This window comes from Aethalodelphis obliquidens, unplaced genomic scaffold, assembly GCF_003676395.1.
Source record: "Aethalodelphis obliquidens isolate GAN/ISIS:26980383/991018 unplaced genomic scaffold, ASM367639v1 scaffold7, whole genome shotgun sequence".
Classification (NCBI taxonomy): domain Eukaryota; kingdom Metazoa; phylum Chordata; class Mammalia; order Artiodactyla; family Delphinidae; genus Aethalodelphis; species Aethalodelphis obliquidens.
The window spans coordinates 22,460,351-22,487,354 of NW_020837951.1; the positions used below are offsets into that span (position 1 = coordinate 22,460,351).

A 27,004-nucleotide genomic window follows, 5' to 3' on the forward strand; every position below is an offset into this window, starting at 1 on the left:
GGACTATGCTCATTACAGGGATCATGAGGTGTCTTGCTGGTCTCTGTCACAAGGCTGATGACAAAGAGAAGGCATCTTGCCAATAACCCAGCATCCTGCTGAGTTTAAATTGCAACTTGAGCCTTTTGAGGTTGTGACTGGAGGGGAAATGGAACTTCCTGGTTCATAGGGAGAGGTTCCAAAAGTTTTTCTGGCTCCTTTTGATGACTAACAGCAAATGTAAATGAGTCAGAAAGAAGTATATCACATTTCTCAAATAATACATATGAATCTGGGCATACACATGGAAGAGTTTTGGGAAAATGAAGGCTGATCTTTATTTTTTGTTGTTGTTGTCTTTCAGACACTAGCAATATCAATAGACATAATCCTAAGCACTAGACCAGATTTTTCTATTTCCAGTTTTCCTGCTGGGTTGAGTAAATAAACAGATGGAGTGAAATCTTCAAAGTGAAACACAGAGAATGTGACAAAGGGGACTGTTGACTACAGAACACTAGGGGAGGATGGGGATGGCTGAAATGAGAGAAAGGAGAATTTGGGGTAAGGAAGCATTGCCAAAATGTCCAGGGGAGGCACCGGGCTCTGGACCTCTGGCCAGCGCCATCAGAGGCCAATGGAGAGAGATGCCTAAAGCAGAAGTGGAGAGAGCGAATGTCACAACCAAGCTCTGAGAGATCTGGAGAGCATAAGACCGTGCTTTGAAATGATTCTGAATTAAAGTGGTTCCATGAATCCCTTTTTCACCAGAGTGGCCTCACTTCCATGGAATATTGGTTCAGGGAGCACCCCAGAGTTGGGAAGTACAACAGTTTCCTCAGTGATGGCAGGGAGACTTTTATGAGGCATCTAGCAGCTTTGACTGAAAAGAACAGCTTAAGGAGAGGAAGAAAAATGGCAGGTGTCTCATGGGGTTCAGAGGTCTTATTCCAATGCACTCATGAGACACCCTCATTAAATCTGCCTGAGGAAATTTTAGGAAAAGTAGGGGAGCTTCAGGTCTCATAGTAAATGGGATCCAACAGGAAAAACAGATCAGGGGATGAACAAAAGGGCCTTGCAGCTTTTTATGAATTAGCTACATGAGGGAGTCCCTCTACTCATTTTAGTAACTTTGTTTCTATGTGCAGATGGATTCACATTCATTATTCAAATACATTACCTACAGGCCCATTGGCTAAAGTCCAGTCATTACTGGTTTCAGTCTACATGACTATTGCCCCTACTGCGGTCACTGCTCCCTATCTGCATTCACCTCTGCTGCGGCAAGCTTCCAGTCCTCTCTGCTGCTACGTGCCAACTCACGCATTGCTCCCACCATTCCTTTCCCCATGCAAATTCTCCTGCTATTTTCCCCCAGGCTGCCTTTGCTCTTTGCCCTCATTCTCACTCTGGTCTATTCTCAACATTAATGACTTCTCCCTGCATTCTGGGACACTACCTTTCTATGCTGCCTGTCCACACTTTAAGGCTCTTTTTACCACCAGAAGATACCATCATTTTCTTTAGGATTACAGCTTCCTCTGTTGGTATATTCTGTTTCTTAACGGTGTTGGATCAGGTTCTCATTTGGACTAGGACTGGGATGAAAGGGGTGATGTTGCCATATACTACACTATGGTGGTAATTATGCTCTATAGTCCTTTCAGCATCTTGGAGATCATGTCGTGTGACGGATCTGTCTTTGTGGGGGGGGGGAGATAAACCCATTTTATCAGGTTCTTCTTTTTATTGATCATAGCACTGCCTTCACACCTGTCTTTGTACTTATGATGGGTGGGCTGTGAAGGTTACCGCACTTAAGAGGGAGTCCCTGACCAGTTCCTTCAGCTTGGTATGTTGCAGAAAGGTGGAAGGTAAGGGAATTAAGAATTCAGATTCACATTTTATAGATTCCTTTCTCTGGACCAAAATCCTAGAAGAGAGGTATATTGATAAATTAAGGAAAAAGCCAAAGCAGAGGGAGTTTTTCCTACTTCTTATTTGGGACTCTAAAAGCAGAGAACCTTTTAGGGACCTCTTACCCTGACATAGGATGGCCATATTAGTGTAAAAATGGTAGCATGACATGGTTGGGTAGACAGCAGAACTGAGTTGGTAGGTGTGAATCTTTTTTGGATTTTGTGTAACATGAAAGTGATCCAGAAGTTGCTTCAGGCTGCATGAGGGATAAGGAAGGAGCTGACTTGGATTTTTAGTATATCTGGTATTGTAGGGAGAGCCAGGGTGACCTATGTGCAGACGTTGCAGAGTAGACTCTAGAGAGGGGCTCGATGAAGGATTTGACTGAGATGTAGAGGGTTGTGCTGCTACAGGAAGAGCCTCAGTGGGGCTGAGCCAGACAGGGAGGTCCTCTGGGTCCCAACCAAGCCAAGAGATGAGATCACTAGTTCTCTAGCTGTAGACTTTACCAAATACCAGGGCGGGTCCAGAGGACACCACTGCATAAATCCAAGACTCCTTCTCTCTTTCCACGTAGGGAAGAGATACAAGGAGAAAGGGGAGGAAGAAACGTGGCAGGAAATTGATCTTTGAATGACTGAATAATTACCTGAAATGAGACTCTCTTCAGATTAGCAACATTAATTTTTCTCTTCTAGCCAGTGGAGGTGATTCTAATCTAAGCTAGATTAGATCAGTCTATTTTCTTGGATTTGAGAATTCATACGTAAATGTTTCTCCTTCTCTCTGCACACACAAACACACATACACACACTTTGTAAATATATAGATATAGGTTATATAAATATATATTTATGTATTTAACACTGGGTCTTGATCAAATATCAAATAAAACATAAGATAGTGAGAATCATTCCAAGTAATTAAAAAGCATCAAAAATTTAATTGTTTTATTATCTCTTGAACCTCCTCATGTTCTTTTATCTGTTATTATTTGTCCTAGATGCTTTCCTCAAAATCTCAGACACATCTGAACTCCTTCTACCGCATTCAAACACTTTCAAATCCTATCGTTTCTCTCCTGATAGGTTTCACACATCTCCCCTGTTCTCTCTTTACCAATTGTTACTGTTGTTGTTCAGACCTTCATGACTTTCCCAGACTCCTGGAATAGTCTCCTATCTGCATGCCATGCCTCCCCATCTTTTGACACCCGACATCTGTCGATTTGATAAAGAATATATCTGATCATATTGCTTGCCTTCTCTAAAAAAATTAAATGACTTCCCATTGATTGAAGAATAGTCAACCTACTCAGGCTCTTCATAACCCAGCTAGAGCTCACATTTCAAACCTTTCTTCCCATCCTCCACCTCATTCTCAGTCTCCATCATGACTTGCTATTTTCTGAACTCATTTCGACCTTGTCATCTCTAACTCAAATGGCATCTCTTTCCCAAGGATTCCCTTAAACTCTGTCTTGTGTCTGCTGTTGTACTTTGTGCTGCTGCATAGAACATAGTCTGTGCCATATGTCTGTGACCAATGGACTTCCTTTTTAGGTTGAGAGTCCCTAGAAAACTGGGACTCCATTGCTAATGATCCCATTCGTTAATTAAGTTTGCATCCTCTACCTAACGCAATGGACTGAGCCCAGTGTATTTAATAAATGCATGTAAGGGTGCTTCGCAAACAACAAAGTGCTATGTGAATAGTAATCATTTTATTATTATTTGTTAAACTGAGTTGAATTTACTTTTAAGAATCTCACTCTTCTCTGGGAAAATGACTTCCCATCAGTGGAAATTCTCAAATAACTGATATGATGTCTCAAGATACTGTAGGCAGATGTATCCTTGGAGGAGAAGGCAGAAGGGATCCTTGGTTTTGAAATCTCTTTCCTTCATGGGCATGCCTCAGAGAGCCAGCCTTGTCCAGTGCTCCCTTTGTATCTCTCTGTGTCTTTATTCACCTCATGCTAAAAAATCGCAAACATTACTGGAAATTTCCCCATCAGGGAAGATCTAAGAAGTGGCACTGTAATAAGAAATAGTAGGCTCTGGGGAGCTGGCCCTGGGCACAGGTTCTACCAGTGCTTGCCTTACATGTGAGGCCAAGCATCTCTCTGCTGACCCTTGGACAGTAGACATGCTATGAATATTATCATGCCAGGCATTTCCTGATACAGGGATTATTTCCATCTCTAGGAATTCCACAAATGTTCTCAGAAGCCTTTGGGACATTTAAGTTTTAAAAATAAACCTTTATAACTCAACACAAGTATCCTAGAAATCCATGTGTCAGCCCTTTTCCTTGAAAATACCTGTAGGTCCTGCTATCACTTGCATGAAACAGGAAGGGGAAAGACCATAAGGTAGATCACATATTCATAAGTAAAAATACCCTCAAAATGTAGCCATGCAGAAACTGGCACAACCATGTTAAATATCTGCCAACTTCCTCTTTAGAGCCTTGGAAGGTTTGATTAACCCCAAGAAACAAAGAAGAGGAAGGGAAAAAAGAGGGGAGGAAAAGGAATGAAAAAGAATGGGAGGGAGGGAGGGAGGAAGAAAGGAACAAAGGATGAAAGGAGGGAAGGAAGGAAGGAGGGAGGAAGGGAAGAATAAAAGAAGAAGAAAGGGAAGAAAAGAAAATGAAAGAAAAAGAAATGAACTCCTGGAAGCTGTTACCCATCACTTGGGCAGGTATTTGTGGATCTAGTTTTTGAAGCAACAAATTAGCCAAAATCAATTATCTAGGTCAACCTCTGGAGTGTCCCTATGGAGGAAGAAATATCCCAAATGGGACTGGAGTAAGAGATTAAAAAAAAAAAAGATTTTCCCCAGTGAAAGATATTGTGGAATAGTGCCAACTCTCTCCTCTCCTGGAGCAATGCAATTGTGAAAATCCATCCTACCTGCTATACTGATGGTGGCCGCAGCCTTTGCGGTACTGAATTTCTCTCCATGCTTATTAGTAGCTATGCATGTGTAGAGTCCTGGCTTGGTGATAAACAGCTGCAGTCTTGAGTCAATTACTCGGTCTTTCACACTTTCTTGAATGGATCCAGAAGAAACCTGGTGGAGTCAGGGGGAAAAAGAAGATAGAATTAGGTCAAGGATTTCTAATATGCTGTATCAGTTGCCTGGAAAGAAAAAGGATAAGGATTACGATCAAAAGGCATGCGGTAGATTGCAAAACTTGCCAACAACTTTTCTCTCCATATGCCCATGACCTTGCAATGTGACTTTGTTGCTCTTCCCTCAAGAGGTGGCATCTTTCTCCATGCTTTGAATCTTGATTGGCTTGTGACATGTTTTAGAAAGACACAGAGACTTACAAAGTTCTTGCACATTGTGGCTTGCTTTCTTGTTGCTCTTAGACCTCCTGTGAACAAGCCAAAGCTAGCCTGCTGGAGGATGAGGCACATATAGCCCAGTCATCCTCACTGATCCAGCTGGGAGCCAATAATATCACCCAGATATACGAGTAAGGCCATTCTAGACCAATCAGCTCCCAGTCAACCTGCCAATCACAGGAGCTAGATCAGCAAGAGCAGGCAATCCTAGCCCAAATCAGCAAAACCATCTGGTTGACCCACAGACTTGATCATTAACAAATGGTTATTGTTTTAAGCCATTAGGCTTTGGGATGTCTGTGATACAACAATAGATAACTAATGCAAAGTAGGAAAGGATATACTGTGTGGATCCTCCAAGATATGTCTCTCTGTCTTGAAGATAGAGTCAATTATGAGAGGTTATAGAGTTTGGGGCTTATTTTCATAATTCCTGTTCAGTTCCCCATAAATGCACATCAAATAGTGAATGGTTATCAGGAGAAAATGGTTGTAAAGCCAATTCTGTTTCTGCCTCATTACTTAAATCAGAAAGTCAAATGTCCTCAAAGAGCCGGGCTATCAATGCCATATTAGCACATAATTGACAGGTTAATTTATGTAAATGCTTATTAGCTGTCAGCATTCAACTCTGTGAGAAAGACAGCTGTCTAGCACATTCTACTGGGTTGCAGAGTTCCAATTTACACCCTAGTTTGTCTGATCCCAAAGCCTGTGCTTTTCATCATTATGCTTTAGTGCCTTCCCTAGTCCTAGAAAACAGAATAGACTTACTAGAAAACAAGAACAGTAGTAACAACCTCAAATCAACCATGAGCAAAACAAATGTCTGACTTAAATGTCATTGTTAAAGTGGTGGCACTTGTTAACCTGGTGGTTCTTTCTTCACTGTTTTCTTAAGCACTCTACCATCTTTCCAATAATTATTGTTTAATTATCGTTGCTTATATGAGGGGAAAATGCTGGTTTGAGGGAAGTGTGAATGGAATGACAATCAAGGAATTAGCTGATGGTTTTACCTTAACCTTATCTTGGAGGAGTAGGGATGAGTACCATGGTGGCCTTGAAAGAGATCTTTCTGTCTAGGAAAGAATGAAAAACTTGGAGCCAGTTATTTTACTGTTTCACATGAGAGAAGATTTCACAGTTAGACCAGCAAGGGGGAGGGAAGCCCTGAGGTGAGACCAACTTTCCATCCTTCTGCTGCCAGGTGGCTGGCTGGCCCCAGAACCCAGCACTCTCTGTAGCGACTAGGCAGTGAAAGTTTGTTCACTTAGCTTCTTTGTCTTTTTATTCTTTACCTGCACTATTAGTCTCCTTATGAGAAACACTGGTTTACGTGAGCATCAATTTACCTTAACTGGGGAAACGTCCCAGGTCAGATCAAGTATTGTGGCATTTTCCCCAGATAAGCAGCCTGGACTCTATGAGAAATTGACAAGGCAGAGAGAAAAATATCTTTAAGAGACATACATGCAGTTGGGAATTCAAACCGAATTCATCATTATCATATTTACCAGAGGTGCACGTTCTTATGGATTTGAGTGTCCAAGTTAGATGGAAAGGATTGAACAGTTTGAAATGTAATTTTTAAAAAAATTTATTGCAGTATAGTTGATTTACAATGTTCTGTTAGTTTCCGGTGTATAGCAAAGTGATTCAGTTATACATATACATATATTCATTCTTTTTCAGATTCTTTTCCCATATTATTACAGAATATTGATTAGAGTTCCCTGTGCTATATGGTAGGTGCTTGTTGGTGAAATACAATTTTGGACTCTCCAACCTCTGTCAGTCAGTATGCCTTATGCTCTCAGGATATTTTGTTTATAAATATAATCCCTTTCCAGTTTATATATGTGAAATCCATAGAACCTTCCTCCTTTGCAAAGTTCATTCTCTCTTTCAAGAAGTAGGTCTGTACCGTCAGTGCCTGGGAGACAACTCAGAAACGAGTAATCCCCCAAATGCTGACTAAACTCCCACAATTTTCATGTTCACACCTAAGAAAGTCACTCCTCAAGGTCACTGAAAACAGTCTTGGGAGGAAAGAGAAGTGAGTTTTAAACCGCCTGACCTCTCTTCTCCTGGACATCATCCAGGTGCTGACATAGTTCAACGAGTAGACCAGCAAGTCCTGAGGCTCATTGCCTGATTATGATATGATTCCTAAGAGCTTTTCCTCCTGTTTCCAGAGGCCTGGCTTGATTCAGTTTGTGACTCACGCACAGCAGGCCTTGTTAGTCATCGTTTGAATTTGTTTTTCTTTCTTCATGAAGCAGCCTGACCAACAGTTTAGTATTTTTGATGACCTAAAATTCAAAACAGCCCTTTGCCCTGCGTTTTGATCGTTTTGTTCTTCAGGTTTAAAAGCTCAAAATGATGAGTTCAGCTTATTCCTGGGAGCTTTGACCAAGGTATGCTGAGGCGAAGCTGAGGACTTAATTGAGGTGACTCTATCTGGTATTACAGTAAATATGGTATTTCTCCAAGTCACCCAGGCATACTGATCTGAAGGAGCTGGATAAACAGCTCTCTGCTCTGTGTGTGGTATTGAGACAGTGACCTCAAATGAGGGCATCGAACAGGAACTCTATTAAATAGGCATATTAGTTCCCACCTGATTGAACGTATGTAAAAGGCTTCTGAGCGAGGCAATATAGGTGGAATATTTTCTACATATCGTTAATATATTAATAATGCTGTTTGGAGAGAATCTATCCCGAGTTATGGATAATCCCACAACTTCATCATGATTTGACCTCAACATAGAGAAACCTCTGAATGGTATTCTGGCTTCTATGACCTTGTCTTGCAAATAGTCCCAGCTGGCTAGGATTGTCTCAGGGACCTTTAGGATGTGGCCCAATACGGTCCATGTTTAGGGAGTTGTAATAATGTCTGTCTATGCATCATAGAAAAAGGAACAATTGAGAAAATTTCCCATGCTGTTTTTGATCAACATAGCTATGAATATTGACCTCTTTCGATCTAGCTGCTGAAATATTCAACTTAATATATTCCACTTGATATATGTAATTATCTTTGTTTACCCAGTTAGTGAGAGATGTTTCCAAAGCTCATGTCCTTTAAACCAAAAAACTGCCTCTTAAAAATATGTATAGGGACATCCCTGGTAGTGCAGTGGTTGGGAGTCTGCCTGCCAATGCAGGGGACATGGGTTCGAGCCCTGGTCTGGGAAGATCCCACGTGCCGTGGAGCAACTAAGCCCGTGTGCCACAACTACTGATCCTGCTCTCTAGAGCCCACGAGCCACAACTACTGAGCCCTCGTGCCACAACTACTGAAGCCCACGCACCTAGAGCCCGTGCTCTGCAACAAGAGAAGCCACTGCAATGAGCAGCCTGCTCACCACAACGAAGAGTAGCCCCTGCTCGCCGCAACTAGAGAAAGCCTGCACGCAGCAAGGAAGACCCAACGCAGCCAAAAATAAATAAACATATAAATTTTTAAAAATACTTATAATATATAGGTGAGTCTCCCTTTCAGGAAATTCAAAAACCACAATCTTCAACACAGATGATTTGGCTATTTATTTTATAAAATTCTTCTAATAAGTTAAAATGATTCAGCTTTTAACATATTTTAGGAACTATATGGATTGGACAAAGCAAGAGAGATGTGCAAATTTTCTACGTTTTTTTATTTGAATGCCAAAATAATAAATAGATGGGTATAACTTCAAATAAATCTGTTTATCAAAATATAAGGATATTTTCTTTTAGAAAAGTAAACTCTGCTGTAGCCCCACCAAACTATTATTTCCAACGTTGTAAAACAAACGTGATATTACTGCTCACTCTGACTACAAATTTGCATGAAAAATGAATGATATTTCCATAGGAAGAAAGCAAAAGAATTCTTGATGGCTTTGGGGTAAGTTGCTTGCTTTTCTCTTGTTCTTTGGCTGTACTCATTCAGGGTTTTCGTTTTTGGCATGTTCATGGAGGGGGAGAAAAGGAGCATTCGCATCTTTTGAAGTACTCGTTTGTACTTGGTAGTGTGTTATGAAGTTAGTTCACTGGCTTATAGTTAGTGAAAAGCCACAGTTCAAATTCTGTTTTATTCTGTGTCAAATATCTCCCAACTCTGCATTTGTCTTAATCCTGCCCACCCAGAATGATACCAGGTCTGTGGCCCTTCCCTGTTCTCCTCAATAGACTTTTCTGGTTGGCTACTTGTCCAACATTTATTAAATGCCTGCAGTTGCCTCCAGTTCCTGTGATTTGCATCAGCACGGGGCAGTCATCTCGACTTCTATTTGGACTTGGATAGTAGCACCGAGAACAAAACTTGGCTGTGACAAAGCGAGAGAGAGGCATGGACATATATACACTACCAAATGTAAGGTAGATAGCTAGTGGGAAGCAGCCGCATAGCACAGGGAGAACAGCTCGGTGCTTTGTGTCCACCTAGAGGGGTGGGATAGGGAGGGTGGGAGGGAGGGAGACGCAAGAGGGAAGAGATAAGGGAACATATGTATATGTATAACTGATTCACTTTGTTATAAAGCAGAAACTAACACACCATTGTAAAGCAATTATACTCTAATAAAGATGTAAAAAAAAAAAAAACTTGGCTGTAAGAATAACACTCTCTCTGACCATGAGAACTGCAGATGTCCTTTTGCTTTCTTCCTGGAAGAAAGTTACCATTCATTTATTTTATTCCTGTTTTAGAATCTCTGCCAAAGGATCCATTTTGCTTTCTGTTTTTTGTGAATCACATCTTGAAAGATGAAGTTGGAGTCTCAATAAGACCAAAACTAACTCTAACCATTGGCTTTTTTTTATTACTCCTCAACTCCAACAGAGAATAATATATGTTCCAGTTCTAAACTCAAAGGAGCCTTTTGAAAACACTGAATTTTTAAAAAGCCTATGTCTTTCCATTTTCTGTATTAACTGTTTTCACAGAGTTTAAGACAAATTAATAAAGTCATATTGTCAGTTACCCAGTTTTCTTAGGGCATCTCTTTACACTACTTGGAGAGGCTTAAGACAACTCCTACAGCTTCACAGAAAAGCCACAAAACATACTGCCAAATAAGATGTGAATTTTAAATGGCATCTAAAATTTAATTCGAGAGCTGAAGAAGAACAAGACTACAAGTTACTTTACTATAACAAGTTTAAGGCAGTCTAAGATTAGTAGTAGCCCCTGGTCCCTAGCAGAAACAAACAAAAATTCTCTGGAGAAAAGAACCTTTGTCTAGACCTCAAATTAATCTCTGACTTTTTTTTTTCTCAAAACAATGAACAGCAGGTAGTCAAAGATAACTAGGCACACAAGGAAACAAAACACAATGAAAGAGTCAGCAGGAAAACAGACGACAGAAACAGACCTACAATGGCATCCCGTCTCACTCAAATAAAGCCAAATTGTATCAATTGACCTATATAAGCCTGTAGGATCTATAACCCCTATGCACACCCCTTACCTCTTTCCTCTTTGCTCACTCACCTCTAGCCACACTGACCTACTTGCTGTTCCTCTGACATACCAGGTGCACCTTTATCTCAGTGACTTTGCCTGGTTATCATCCCCGCATTATCTACATAGCCTCCTCCTTCAGCTCTTTCAGATCTTTGCTCAAATATCTCCATCTTAATAAGGCTTCTCTGACCACTTTACTGAAAATGGAATCTTTCTCCTGAGATTGTATTTTCTCACTTTCCTGCTTTATTTTTCTCCATGGCATTTGACACTGTGCACATAGACTATAGATTCTCCCATCTGCTTATTTTATTGTTTGTTTTTCCCCATCACAATGTAAGCAAGTTGAGGGCAGGAAACTTTACCTGTTTTGGTTATGCCTGTATCCACAATGTCTAGAATAATGCCTGATGCCCAGGAGATGCTCAATAATATTTGTAGAATGAATAAATGAATGTTTCTATGTAAAGTGCTTAAAACAGGGCCTGGTCATAGCAACCACATACTATATGTTAGTTATTATTACCAGTATTAGAAATGAAAAGAAAATTTTGTTGCACTAACAGACATGGGTTCTAATTCTGGATTACTTTTCATCAAAGTAGGCTCCAACAGTGGACTAATTCTTAAATTGATGAGTTTTGTGTGGGAAGGAGTTAATACCACTTCCCTTTTACACAAAAGCATAAAGAATGAATTTGACTTTCTACTATCCCCATGATACAAGGAAAGAAGTAAACCTATGGAGTTCAGTCTCTAAGTCAGTGACTTCTAGGATGAAAATATTGGAAGGCTTTGAAAAATGGAGGTGCAGATGGGACCAATGACAGAGGTCAAAGTAACTCTACAAATAAGTGTTCTGCCCTGAAATTCACCACCAGTGTGTCTTCCCCAGACAAGTTTCCGTACAGTTGGCACTCACAGCGTTTCCATTTTCAATCCAGGTGATGGTGGGGACAGGGATGCCTGTTGCTGTACAGCGCAGGGTCACAAAGGAACCAAAGGTGACATTGTGGGATTCAGGAGGCCGCAGGATTCTGGCAAAAACTGTTAGGAAAACAGAAGTGGTGAGTGACTCTCCTACAGGGAATAGTCAAGCTGGAGTGGTCTTTAAGAAATGCAAATCAGATCATGTTCTCCTGTGAAGGATCTTCCATGTTCCCTCTGTCTTAAGGGTAATATCAAATACTGTGCCCTGGCTTCTAAGCCGTTTATGCTATGACCCTATGCTTTTCACCACTCCAGAATACACCAAGCTTGTTCCCAACTTAAGAGATGTCCATGCCATTCTTCAGCCTAGAGCACTCATCCCATAGATCTTCATGTCGTGGTTTCCTTGTATCATCTAAGTCTCTGTTTAAGTGACACTTTCTCAGAAAGGGCCTCCTTGACCACCCAATGTAAAGTCTAACCTTCCCCCCATTTGCTTTTTCATCATCCTGTTTCATTGTCTTTATAGACCTTACCCCTATCTGAAGTTATTTATTTTTTTGTCTATTGTCTGTATCCCCGCAGTAGACCGAGAGTCCTCAGCAACGAAAACCCTTGCCTGTTTTGTTCAGTACCTAGGAGAGTGCCTACCAAAGTAATAATATTTAATTGAATTAATGAAATAATTAATTAATGCTTTACATCTTCAACTATATCGTAGTGGGAGGACGGATAAAATCTGTCAAACTTTTCAGAGAGTGAGATGAGCATACAGGGTCAAAAAGAAAAGGAATATTTTAGACAAAAGTGGACAGGAGAATGGGTGATTTATATTCTTTTCTGAGGCTGAATCCCCACTAACTAGGTAAGAGGGAGTTCTTTTGGTGTGAAAAGAAATTTTACTTTTAATTGAAGAGTGGAGATGAGGTTTAGAATGTACAATAAATTGAAGGGTACTTAGAATCACAGAATCACTAATCTTGGAAGAGACTTCAGAGATCAACTAGATTTCTCCTCTTATTAAACAGATGTAGAAACCAAATCCCAGGTCATTTAAGTTTCTTCCCCAAAGTAATAAAACTGATGGGTGAGAAACCTGAGTTCAACTCCTCTGACTTCAAATCCAGTGTTCTTTAAACCATTATGGAATCCTTTTAATTGCCCATTTACTGCAAACATGATTTTTTTTTTTTTGCTCTTGCCTTTTGTTTTCTGGGACTTAAAGACAGAACATAATATTAGACTATGAAATTCCAATTAACACCAGGCTTTGATGCTTAGTTCTTCTAAAACTGCGAAATTTGTGGAATCTGTATTCGAAAGGAAAGTACAGAAGAGATAGTATATACTAGATAGGAGATGTACAGGCCAGGGCTAGATCAAATTCAGCTGTATTAGAAGTTACCCTGATTTTTGAATACCTGTTTAAAAGGGTTACATAATTCAAGGAGATATAGGAAGATATGATTTGTTTAACAGTTGTATGCTTTTTGCAAGTTCTAACTCCAGATTTGCAGGTTCAGATGAACTCACCTTTCTTTTTTTTCTAGAGAGAGATGGCAATTGGACCTTGTATTTTCTGATCATATTTTAGAACATAATAAATTTGAGAAAAATACAAATTTTGTCCTTAACCACAAGAATCGAACACCCACAATCTATTGATCATCTTCTTTTTTTTAAACATCTTTATTGGAGTATAATTGATTTACACTGCTGTGTTAGTTTCTGCTGTATAACAAAGTGAATCAGCTATATGTATACATATATCCCAATATCCCCTCCCTCTTGAGCCTCCCTCCCACCCTCCCTATCCCACCCCTCTAGATGGTCACAGAGCACCAAGCTGATCTCCCCGTGCTATGCAGCTGCTTCCCAATAACTATCTATTTTACATTTGGTAGTGTATATATGTCCATGCCACCCTCTCACTTTGTCCCAGCTTACCCTTTCCCCTCCCCCTGTCCTCAAGTCCATTTTCTACATCTGTGTCTTTATTCCTGTCCTGCCCCTAGGTTCATCAGAATCATTTGTTTTTTTAGATTCCATATTATGTGTTAGCATACGGTATTTGTTTTTCTCTTCCTGACTTACTTCACTCTGTATGACAGATTCTAGGTCCATCCACCTCACTACAAATAACTCAATTTCGTTTCTTTTTATGGCTGAGTAATATTCCATTGTATACATGTGCCACATCTTCTTTATCCATTCATCTGTCGATGGATGCTTAGGCAGCTTCCATGTCCTGGCTATTGTAAATAGAGCTGCAGTGAACATTGGGGTGCATGTGTCTTTTTGAATTATGGTTTTCTCAGGGTATATGCCCAGTAGTGGTATTGCTGGGTCATATGGTAGTTCTATTTTTAGTTTTTTAAGGAATCTCCATACTGTTCTCCATAGTGGCTGTATTAATTTACATTCCCACCAACAGTGCAAGAGGGTTCCCTTTTCTCCACACCCTCTCTAGCATTTATTGTTTGTAGGTTTTTTGATGATGGCCATTCTGACCAGTGTGAGGTGATACCTCATTGTGGTTTTCCTTTGCATTTCTGACCTAAATAGACACTTCTCCAAAGATACACAGATTGCCAACAAACACATGAAAGAATGCTCAACATCACTGAACTCACCTTTCTATCTTTTGATATTGAGGACTCTAAGAGGTGGAATCTAGAAGAGCATGCTAGAAATACACATGTTGGACCCTAAAGCCAGGAGAAAGAGAAAGGAAGGAAGATGCCAACTTCAAGGCAAAAATGTTAAAGAAAAAAAAAAAAGTGGATTTAATGTTTAAAGGGAAGCTGAATTTTCCCCCTTGCCCCAAATAAACACAAAATTGAGCCTGATTTTAAGTAAGTCCTGGGGTCGAATTACCAATATACGAAAGAATAGAGGATTGAGGAACATGTTAAACAACACTATAAGGGTACAATTCTATCATATGGCAAATATAGACAACTGAACAGGGCAAGTTATGTTGTTTCCTCACCAAATAAATAACATTGGGAAAAAAAGAAAAAGAGGGAACTATTATAGATTGAGAAAGGCTTAAGAGGCATAGCCCTAAATGTAATGTGTGAATTCTCATTTGGATTCTTATGCAACAAATCAGATGTAAAAAGAAGTTTTTTGAGACAATCAAATAAAAATTGCACTGTCCTGGTAGTAAATGGTATTAAGAAATTAGTGCTAGCTGGGATGGATGGGGTAATGAAAATGGTAATGTGACTGTGTTAAAAAGCCTTAAAGTACATACGGACTGATTGAATCCATGTCTGGGATTTGCTTTAAAATAAACCAGCAGCAATAAACTGGTACTGGGTTAGATAAAACGAAAATGGTAGACTATTGATCACTGTTGCTGTTGGGTGATGGGAACATGGGAGTTTACTATTAATATATTACTGTATCTACTTTTTTGTAAGATCGAAATGTTTTAACATTAAAAAGTTTAAAAATTGCAGTAGAGCTTACTCTACAGCTCCAGAGAAACATGCAATGGGACACATACCTCTTTTGCCATTGAAATAGCATAAGGTACTAGAAAACCTAAAACCTGAAGAAGGGTAAGGTTCTGAGGAAAAACGTTTGTCAGAGGTGTCAGTCCTAAGAGCTCAGAAATAACCACAACAGTTTTAGATCAGAGCTCTGTGGGGGATGATTCCAAACTGAAACAAAATGTGGGACTCAGGGAAAATTTTCCCTAGCAGGCAATAGTTATAACCTGAAAAATTCCATAGCAAGAGGAATAGCAGTCATTATGGTGGTCAGCAGGGTCGGCTCCAAGAGCGAGTGACCTGTGTAGTCCCCCAGGGCACCATGCTTAGAGGGGCCCATGCTTCGTTTATTTTTCTGCTGCCTGTGTCTTGAAATTATAAGTGATTTTTGAACTAAGGGCCCTCAATGTCATTTGCACCTGGTCCACAAATTATGGAGCCAGTCCTGAGAGCCTGGCGGTGAGAGCTAAAACTGCCTTCTTAAAATAGGGGTGAAGGCTGCACCTCTGTTGGAGTTCCAGAAAAACAAGGCTCCAAGGTGAAATGGAAAATTAAAAAGTTGCAAAATGCTGGATGGGTCAGAAGGAAGTGTCAAGAAAGACTAGAAGACAGAGGCTGTCCGCATTGGAAAGTCTAAATTTCTCAAGAAGAAAAGCCAGCTAGGAGGCAGTGTACATTTCTTCCAGAGCGACAAACATGGTACCCCATCTGAACACCTGATAGGAGATTTCTCCCAACTCAGTCTAAGTTCATAGATTGTGGACCCTGGACAACTAACACAGAGTGACTGGCATCTGAGCGAGGGTACACCCAGGGATTCTTTTCCTTCTGATGTTTTCTGGCAACAATAATGGAGACCTAGATTGCACAACATAATTGAGTCCATATTCATCATTTGGCTGAAATAACTCTTGTAGGGGGTTGGGGCTATACTTGTGTGTCCAGAAGTTTTTGAGTTTGAGTCTACTGCAATGATCATTTTATGGGTCCCACTGCCTTCGAGAATTTGGGGAAAAAAGCAGGATCCTTGAAAGATTGAGAGTGGGTTTAATTCAATTCCATAAATGCTGGAAAAGTGTAGACAGCAGCTGCTGAAGACGACAATAGTCAGTGTGCCCTTAAAACTGAATGAGAGCCTTCTGGCTGAAGATGAGAAGCGTAAGAAACTGGAGAACTATGAAATCTAGATTGTTTTTTTTCTGCTTTAATTTACAAAGGCAAGAATTTTCATTTGGGGACTTTAAATTCTTCCTGGAAATTTAATAATAAGGGAGGGTTTATTTATTTATTTATTCTGTAATTTATGGATTTTTCTCTTCTTTTGGCTGGCGTTACATTATTTGGAATATCATTTGGGCTCATTGCAAAACCTCTGATGATCCATATTGCACAACACAGTTAAGAATTACGTGCGATGGTAACTAAAACAGAGTCCGTCATCGTTCTAGAGGTCAACGTAGCCTTGGAGTTAATTTAATTAATGTGCTGCTCTGTCCCATATCAGAACCTTCTGGGAGGTCCAGTGGGGCACAGGAGGGTACAGAAAGGAGCACCATTGGCATTGCAGGTGGCTGCATGAATGTAGGCTTGTGCTGACAACCTGCTGGTCTCCTGCTCCGAGGGGGCAGATATGCCCTTGGCTGATCATGGGTTTCATTGTTAAGTCTGATGGGTTAAGAGAAAAAAAAAAAAGGCCAGGAAATAAAGGGAAGCTGGTCTCTCCTGCCCTCCCACATTCCTGCCAAAAGATAAAATAGAAACTTGACTCTTTCAGTATTGAAAGATAGCTTACACCTTTCCTGCCAGTTTGCCTCCCTCAAAGAAGGTTGCAAATGTCTTTTAGGTTTTGACTCAGATGTCTTCTCATAATGCTTTCTCGACACATCCCCCTCACACCATGTCATACGTATTGATGTGTTTGTTTTTTGGCTGTCTCTTCTCCTGGAATGTAAGCATCAGAAGGGCAAAGCTTGCTTTGTTCATTAACACAAGCTGATTGATAGACAGATCATTGGTCGGTTCATTGATCAATTGATCCAGAACCCTGCATGATACATGGTAGGCACTCAATAGATATTTGTTGAATGAGTGAATTAGTGACTCCTCTGATTGGTGAGATTGGGGAAAAGTGCTTGTATATGTGATGAGTATCTCAATCCTCTCTGGGCCATCTTTCTGCCAGCTACCCAGCAAACAAGAAGGGTATGGGTTAATATGCAGTAGGTAAGTTCTCCAGGTCAGGACTTCTCCATCCTATGACTCCAGGTGAAAGGTGGAGTTGTGGGGAGGAATCAGTAGATCACTTGACTCCAATTCTTGGATGAAGGAAGAGAAAGCTTTATTTTTCAATTCAGCTTTATCGGCAATGAAGCTAATATTCTTATACCTATCAGTATTTGTTACCAGTTCCAAGCATAAAAGGTGAAGGGATGGAGAAGGAAATTTCACCACATTTATCAAACATTCAAAACAATAAAGCCAGTTGCCATTAAAAATAAATGCCAGACTGCTCCATGGATAACAGTATACCTGTAATAATAAACTTAAACATAGTTCAGTAATAAACTCCCATTGTTTTAGCGGCAGCCACAAACTGAAAATTCGTTCTGAGTCATCCATTTTAAAAGTAATGTGATAGGTTTCATATCAAATAAATGTCCCTTGAATATCCCTATTTTACCTATATTTGCATGAAAGACAATATAGAAGTGTTTTTGTTGCATAAACGAGCTGTTTGATAGAAGGGGCATGACATTACTGAGTAATTTGGAAAATGTTTACAATTGTTTCAATGTGGATTTTTAAAGAAAAAAACTATCCAACTCTGCTTTCTACAAATAGTTTTATCCATCATTCTCCAATTCACCGTGAGCTGTGAGCTGTTTCTGACTTGCTTTCCTATGGCCAAGCACGTTATTCTTCATCTGCAACATGTAAAATAGACATGGGCAATCTGGGTTTTCTCTCATGGTATCTAGTTCTGAGTTTGGGGCTCTACTTTCTCTGGGGTAAGTTTACAATACTAACTGCAGGTTGAGAATCCTGTATTCAAAATTGGGCTTAAGCAGCCAGTGATTCCAAAGTTCTGTATAATATAACCGTATTGTATTCCCATTTCCTTTCTCTCTCTGTTTCTTTCCTTTTCCTTCCTTCCCTCCCTTCTTCCCCCCACCCCACCGCATCTTTCTCATTCCATTTTTCAAAGCACTTTCAGATATATAATAAAGTTTATTATTGGTTGCCATTTTAAGGGGTAATCTGAATTTGTAATAAGGAAGTAGGGCCATTATACACTCTGAAATTTGCCTGGTGGGGTAATGGAAAGCCTAACAGGTGGGGGACCCAAGTTAAATCCTGAAATTAATAAGCAGTTTGGCTTGAGATGAATTGCCTCTCTTTTCTTGGTAAGCGAGTAGGACCAGAAGAATACTGAAGTCCCTTATAAGTTCTATTTCTGAGCAATTATTTCAAAGGACACAATAAGTTTGCATGAATTTTTTCTTTCGTTCTCTTCCTTCTTTCTAATTTTCTAGCTTCCCTTAAAGAGGTCTTTGAGGCTACTTGATTCAAACCAGCACTGACAGGAGTAAATTGAAAACAAGCAAAACAAAAACTAAAATACAAACAAAACCCCCCCAAACCACACAGGAGCAGGTGAAATAATTTTATCTAAATTTAGTTATAAGCAGCGTGATATTTAGAAATAGGAAAACATCGAGGATACCTTATTTGAAATACTAAGATAAGGAGGTGCTATTTCAACGAATACCACCCTAGGATTTATTCCTAGAGCCAAACTGTATTGTATGAGAACTTGTGAATTTCATCCAAAATACACAAAAGTTATATTAGAACAGTATGATTGATTTGGTTTGGTTTGGAGCACTTGCATAATACTTGTCCACTTCAAGTAATGACAGTAAAAACCTAAGCTGGCACCTTGACATTTTTACAAATCTCCGAAGATTGTAACACCCTCACCTCCTGTCCCCCCAAGGCTTTTGGTCAGAGGATCTTTCTATTCCAATCTGTGTGAGATTTATATTCTCATGCTGATTGACGTCATTTCATTTTGTTTGCATTTTCAGAGTTTGGGGTACAAAGTTTAAACATTTCTGTCGATTCAAACTTTTCTTAATAAAAGTAAGTGCTCAATAACTATATTATGTAATAAGGCAGCCCATCTAATAACACTGTTAAATGCTGAATTAATATTCCCCGTACATCGTTTGTTATTTCCTTACAAAATCGTGGCACTCAGAGTTTACAAAGTCAGAGAAATAAACAGTTGAATCGAACCATACATTTAAAAAGAAGCAGTGCAGAAAGCAAAAAAAAATACCTTTAGTATCTTGCTCAGGTTCACTCTCTTCTATTAATAGAAACAAGACACACAAACAAACACAAACAAAAACAACGCATCATGAAAAGGGAAACCTTTGAGCACTGAAACAGCGCTGTAAAGATGAATTAGAATCTGCTTGTTTCTTAATGAGAGACAAATGCAATCAAGTGAAACTGCTGGCCTTTTAAAAGCAAACTATTAAATGACATAAAATTTCAATTCATTACTTTTAGTCAGGCAGTATTACACAGAAAATGAACTACAACATATCCCAGCAACGCAGCTCATTCATGCGTTTTTATTGCGATGTTGACAATTACCCTTTCTTTCAAGGCCACGGACTGTCTACTCTTCTGATAATAGTAGTAGTGATTGTGCTTCTCCTCGTCAGCGTGGCTTCTCCACTTACGAGGCCCTGCTGTGAAGTCAGTGATGTTGAATCTGGGATCTCAGCTATCATTTCTATGGTAATAGACTCATGTTGTGGTAAACAGAGGATTAGGGGGTGTCTGCAGAACGGAGCCTACAACCAACAGAGATTCTCTCCTCTGTATCAATTCCCAGAGGCTGCTCAGAGAGCAGAGAGGAGCAAGTCATTCTCTTTCAGGAAAAAAGCAGTAAAGCAAGCTACAAAGAAAAATATCAAAATATCTAAATTGGGTATACGGAATTGAGAATTTTTAGAATTTTAAAAATCCTAGAAAAGAGACAACCACCAAATTAATTGTTCCAAAATGTTTAATACAACTGTATCAGATGTAGAGCCCACATGAAGCTCTATTATTCTATCATGAAGATTTATTTTTTCATGTCAATTTAGACCTTTCTTTGTTGTTTAAAAAATATTTTAATTTTATTGGAGTATAGTTAGAATAGACCTTTCTTTGAATTAGTGATAAGCCAAGTACAATATTTGTTTTTAGTATAAAATGGCAATGCTATTGTTAACTACTTTTAATGATAAGAATACATTGGTATAATTCTTTTCAGATTATGGAGACTTTCACACACATTGTACATTATCTCACTTAATCCTCACCATATCTCTGTGGTTGTACATGATGGATATCATTCAGCCCATTTTCCAGACAAGGAATCTGAGACTCACAGATTTGCTGCAGATGCAGACCCAGAAATGCCACTCCAACTTTCAGACACCAAATCTTCTGTTCTAACCTAGCATCGCAGTGAGAAGGCCTCATTTTGGTACTTAATACCCAGTACTCTTAAATTTAAGTGAACTTATAATTTCCCAGTTAGATTTTACTCTGAGCTTTCCCTCCCTCCACCAATCAAGTCCGTGGCACATTCTTATTTTATTTTTTTAAGTATCAAGGTCATGTTGGCTAAAAATGAGTTTTTTTCCATGCTAAAAACTGGTCATCTGGACACTTGAAAACTGCAGAGATTCCCTGTTTGCCACACAGATCTTAATCAGAATAAATAAATAAAGGTCCATAGTTGGACCAGATTGGACCTGAAAAATTATATTTGAACGCCTTTGGGCTGCACATATCTTTCTAGTTCGTCAGCACAATTGTGCTTATTTCTAAGCTTAGAAAAAACCCTTTTTTTTTTTTTTTCCCACCAGCCAAATAACTATTTATGAGTGCCTGAGATGGGCAAGGGACTTCTCTGGGAATATTAAGTGTCTTTATTATCTGGCTGCTATATCTCCAAACTTTTGTTCCACTAAAGTTGAAGGGCCTTAAGTAAGTTTTGAGAACTTTATTTACTCATCTCTTACACTACTCTCACTAGGATTCTAGAGCAAGTACAGGTAAATCCTCAGTCTCCTTTTAATTTGACACCGTGATCTTCTACTGGACTGTATTTTAAAGTAGACTCCGAGGGCAATGCTGATTTTCCTTTGCCATCTTTCACCTTGTTGTTACTATTGTTATTATTGTTCATTTTACTTGATGTGTTTGGAATCGGAAGCAGTTTTGAACTAATGCACCCATTTCCTCCACTCCAGACATGTAGAACCAACTCGGAAGATGAAAGAATGTCTAAGATTTGCCATTTTCCTAGGAGGAGGTCTGGAAGTTCCACCAGAAATTATACTTTCGTATATAGACTCTCAAAGTTTTTTTCTACACACAAATGCAAATATACATCTTTATAGATACATATTTCCATATGCTTAGGTATTAATATACACATTCACATTCACACACATGCGCACACAATTGAGGTTACTTTACATTAGAGGCAAATATGCAAGAATACCTGCAAACTATTTAAGGTTGAGTACGAGCATTCAGTGTATGAGATTGTTATTTCAAGGTCAAACTGTAGCCCTAGTTTTTCCGTGTATCCTGCTTGCCTAGCCTACCACGATCCCTCTTGTCTTCTAAACTGATTGCTTTACCTCTTATCAATTTTTACATATTCTGTTTCATGGTGTTTATTCTCACTTGATTGTTAAATTTTCGTTTAATTGCCTTATGTGTACTGCATCGGTCTTGTCTTCCAATGTGATTTGTAATCTTCTTTGGGGGGTGGGGAGTAGGGGGTGGAGGAGGGAGCAGAATAGCATACTTTGCTTTTGCCTTCTTTTTTTCCCCTAAAGTCCAGCACAGTCTCTTGTAGAGAAAGGAAATTCTTTAAAAAAGAGTTGGATAGTGATTCATTTTCCGTCTCTGCTTTCTTGGGATTGTTCAGTAGGACATTTAGAACAGAGAATCTGAGACTTCTCATATTGGAATAATCTGAGATAAAATCAACATCCAAGTGAAAGAGGATATCCATCATTTTCTCGAATACTTTGGTTTATGAGGAACTCAGCATTATCATATCAACCCATTTTGAACAACTGTGTTTTAAATATATATACATATATATTCTAAATCAAACTAAAATCAGTCTCCTTATAATCACCGCCCCCCCTTCCCCCCCGCCAAGACCTAGTTCCTACTTCTATCCACTGGACAAAAATGAGAAAAAAAAATCCATCAAATATTACCATTTTTCCAAGCTTGCTAGCCCCGGTTTACCATCCTGACTGCTCACTTTTGAACCACCTCTTATCTTTCCCTCTTTTCGTAATTTATCCTCTTATCTTGTGGTACCAGGAACTAAAACTAACATACATCTAGAGTCTCACAAGTTCAAAGAATAGCAAGACTCTTTCTAAATATTCTACCTCTATGAATCTAAATTTGCGTAAGTTTTTATTTGCGTTCATATAATAAAACAGGTCATTGGTTCCACTGAAAGTCCTGAATACCCAATACTCATTTCTATATTTGCTTTTATTAAGGTCTATCTCCCCGATTTTGAATATGTGTGTGTGTACGAGAGTGAGTAAATATGACTTGATTCTAAGGTCAATTAACTTTTTCCTACTCAGTTCACCGTATTAGTTGATGGGAGAAGCAGTTTGGAGGGGAAATGTATTGTTATACAGAAGGAGGGAAAGTCATCAAGGTTCTCTGGCGGAAATAAAAGGAATATATTTGGTTAAATAATACAGGTCATGTAGATCTTGTAGAAAGAAAGAAATGAAACCAGAAGAGAAAACAGGCAGACCTGTGAGACGGTTTCCATTCTTTTGACTGTAAGAGTGAGGAAAGCCAAGAAGATAATAGGAATTTGGCTATCTAGAGTTGAAGTCTCAATGGAGGCTGAAATAGCACATTCTTTGCTCTTTGTAGGATGGCATCATTTATAATTTTCTTCTTAGGCAATATCTTAAGGAAATCTCTGGTACTCTAAGAATACCATTCTAGGGCTTTTTCTAAGGACATACTCAGAAATTGGGAAATCAAAATCGTATTACTAGAATTGTTTCCTTACAGTTATATATAATACCCTTAAAACAAACCAGGCAAGTGGCTCTGGGTTTGAGTCCTCATTCTACTGCTTATTAGCTGTTTGAACTGTGATATTGCTCAACTTCTTTGAACTTCAGCTTCTTCATGCAGAAAATGTAGGTATCGACTCTCAACTCATAGAATTATGAAGAAGATTAAGTGAAATGATTTGTACAAACAAGTTAATACAGCAACTAAGACACAGCTAGAAGGTACTGAGGGCTAATTTTGAAGCCGTGTCTTCTAGCTCTTTCTTGCTTGCTATTTCTATCTCTATGGTATCTTCCTGACTGATGAAAGCTGTTCTTCCAACTGACTTCAGAGGTAGAAGGTTATTTTATTTTATCTTGTCTTTAAATTTCAGTCTGCCTTAGCTGGCTGCATCCCAGATATTGATCATGTTGAACAGCCTTTCTGTAGGTGTTAAAAGCCTGTGCTTAAATCCATTCCTCAATTATCCGAGAAGAATCTCTAGAAAGAGAAATCCATTCTTCAGGCCCTATTATCAAAACACAGATGCTAATCAATATTAGATTATTTGAATCCATTCTTAAATAGGCTACATTTGTCTCATACAGCATTGTATTTTAAGAATTATTGAGTCAGAGATGCCTGTTAGTAGACAACCATCCCAAAGAACAAAAAAGGTCATTTTAATTATTAATTTTATACTTAAAAAAAATGGCTCAGGGGTGGTTGAAAAGAAATCACAGTGAGGCTCTGTGGTACTTTGTTTCTGAACAGATCCTTCTTTTGTTTTCCAATCATTAAAAGAAAACCTGACAATAGTAATGATAAACCTAAGTAAATACCTGGTTTTCCTTTCCTGACTTCTTGGAGGCTAAAGCAAAGAAACCCGATCCTGGTGTGCTGCCACTGTTTACATTTCTGTCCCCTTTGAAGCAGAGCAATGCATAAAGAGGTTTATCCACTGTGGCTCCATCTCTGAAGGGATGGGAGCGCAAGTTCCTTTAGAAAAACATACATGGTACCCTCACAAACTGTGCCTCTCTCCTCCAAGTCAGGCTGGCCTGCCTCTGTGACATTTCAATTCTCTAAAGTGGCTTGGGCTGGGAACATTTCTGTGGCCTTGGAGATAATAACATTTTCCTAGCTTGTAAATATGGATGGTGAATAATGACTGTGAGTAAGACGTGTTTACCAAGGAAATCAGACAAGAGCCACACAGAGTTAACTTGTTTTGATTTCAGTCCTCGACGTAGCTAGAGCAACTATTAGGAATATTTTTGTTAAAATGGTTCTGAAAGTACATGACAAGTTTAACTGTAAGTCAAAAGTTGAATTTCGGTTCTGATTCACTTTTTTCATTCTAAAAAAAATTATCTGCTGGTTTTAATGGGAGGAGATGCTAAACAGCTTGATGAGGAGGACAGAAGTCGTTATTAGTTTACCCTTTCAAAAGGTTTTTATTTGGGACTAATTTTAGATTTACAGAAGAGCTGTAAAGGAAGCATACGAAAGTTCCCAGGTACTCTTCACTCAGTTTCCTCCAATGTTAACACTGTATATAACTACAGTATATTTATCAAAATCTTCGTTTACTTTTAAATGATATTTTGACCTAATCGCATGAAAAGGAAGATACCTGAGCTCTGACAGTAGTCAAAGAAACTGAAGTTTAATAAGAACCAGCATTTTCAAATTATTTATTTATTTTTTAGCTGACCAGAAGTTTTATCTGGGAAAAGAAACAGGAGTCACAACCTTAATCTTAAGTGACACGGTAATATCCCGGTTGTCTAAAGTGGCTTGGCTTGGGAACATGTCTGTAGCCTTTGAGATGGGATTCTGGATTTTCCAATAGGACCATATATAGGCCTCCAAACCGTAGGGTCCCATGCTGATGAGATGGTAGATATACACCCATTTTAAAATGATGTCCAAGAAAGATAGCATAGACTATAAACTCAAATAGCTTGTGAGTCAAATTGCAGCTCCTTCCGGTCTTCATAGCGCCTCCAATAGATACTATCCCAAACTCTTTCGTCCATCTTTGACTCCCTGGTTAGGGGTCAGTGTGCCTGTGCTAGCATGATAAGTCTGCCTTTTCCCCTCCCTCACTGAGATGTGATCTGTACCGTGAGCTGCCATTCATCCATCAAAGCCCTGTGAGACCTCACCTCTCTGAAGCTTTCCCTGACCTTTCACTGTCTCCCCTGTCCTGTGTATGTATCCTGCCCAAACTTCTATCATTGCAAATATATTGAACTTTAATTACTGTAATTACTTGCTTGCATGTTCACCTTCCTCACTAAATTTGAAAACTTTTCAAGAAATGAACCATGTCTTATTTATCTCTGTGACCTTGGATTTACCTCACTACATGGAATATAGTAGGCACTCAACAAATGAATAAATTTGAAGTTATCCTAATACTAATGGTGAATAAGCTAAGTTTCTTCTTAAAATTTTAAGCTTCATCTGGAATGAAGACATTCCAGGTAGAAATCTTTAAATCAATGTTTCTCAAAGTGTAGTTCATAGACTACCTATGTAAGGATCATTTGGGAGATTGTTAAAAGACCTTAACAGAGACGCAGCAGATCTGAATCCCTGGGGAATGCAACCTGGAGCTATGCCTTTAAATAAGATCTGATGTGCACTGATGCTTGGAAACCACTACCTTGGAGGAAGAGTTCCATTAGTCCATCAGCTTTGTTATTTCCATCTCTTTTCATAGAGGATTTTGAAGTGAGTCTAATCAATGGTGTGACAGTAAATTAAATGAAATAACAACACATTAGTTTCAAGAAAAGGAGACCTCTTGTTGGTTTAGTGTAACGGATACTATGACGAAGCTTCAAACTGAATTCTGAGATACGTGCAAGCTAGAGCAAAAAAGAAAATAAAGTACATAGCTCTCGCTACAGGAAGGAGTGCAAAATGGTCTCAAGAGAGACCATTGTTTTCTTCCCACGCACTAAATTTTTTTTTTTTTTTTTTTTTTTGCGGTACGCGGGCCTCTCACTGCCGTGGCCTCTCCCGTTGCGGAGCACAGGCTCCGGACGGGCGGGCTCAGCGGCCATGGCTCACGGGCCCAGCCGCTCCGCGGCATGTGGGATCTTCCCGGACCGGGACACGAACCCGTGTCCCCTGCATCGGCAGGCAGACTCTCAACCACTGCGCCACCAGGGAAGCCCGGCACTAAATTTTTAAAGCAATTTCTCACTTAAGATGTTTTGCAGAGCAGCGAGTGATGGAATGATCAATATTTTCAACAAGATTTTTGGCAAACAGCTATTTCTGTAGTGAATAAAATATGATGTAAGCTTGGGGTATGCACTAAGGTTGCCTCGACTTTCCTGATTTTATACTTTTTTGTGGGGGACAGTTTGATTCTAAACAGCCCATTTCTAGTTTGCCGGTAAAGTCACATCTTCATACAGCTCCTTAGATAGGCATCCTTATATCACTTGTCACAATGGGGCCAAACCAAAGTTATAATCTCTAACAAGTACCAAGAATGCAGGGACAAAGCATTGCTGGTTGAGGGTAGATTTATGTTCTTTGGAAGCAAGAGAAGCAGTTGGTAATGTTGACATTCTATTTATGAAATTTGAGAAGCCTAACCAGCAATATTCTCTGGATATAAGTCATCCAGCTTCGTAACAATGTAAAAAACAGACAACAATACCAACAACAGCCAGTATTAATCGAAGAGCTACCATGT

General features: G+C 39.3%; 1 protein-coding gene across 6 annotated transcripts in view; it reads right to left on the minus strand.

Annotated features, from left to right (window-relative positions):
- The window catches only part of MUSK (muscle associated receptor tyrosine kinase), a 91,815-nt gene that overhangs the window by 23,786 nt on the left and 41,025 nt on the right, over nucleotides 1-27,004 (minus strand). For 3 of the 6 annotated variants that reach the window (XM_027105983.1, XM_027105980.1, XM_027105979.1), the window contains exons 6-8: nucleotides 19,493-19,522; nucleotides 11,643-11,767; nucleotides 4,820-4,979 (exon numbers count right to left, since the gene is read on the minus strand). In XM_027105983.1, the coding sequence (XP_026961784.1) occupies nucleotides 4,820-4,979; nucleotides 11,643-11,767; nucleotides 19,493-19,522 (315 nt within the window). The remainder of the gene's footprint in view (nucleotides 1-4,819; nucleotides 4,980-11,642; nucleotides 11,768-19,492; nucleotides 19,523-27,004) is intronic. The other 3 variants (XM_027105984.1, XM_027105981.1, XM_027105982.1) reach the window with 1 other exon arrangement.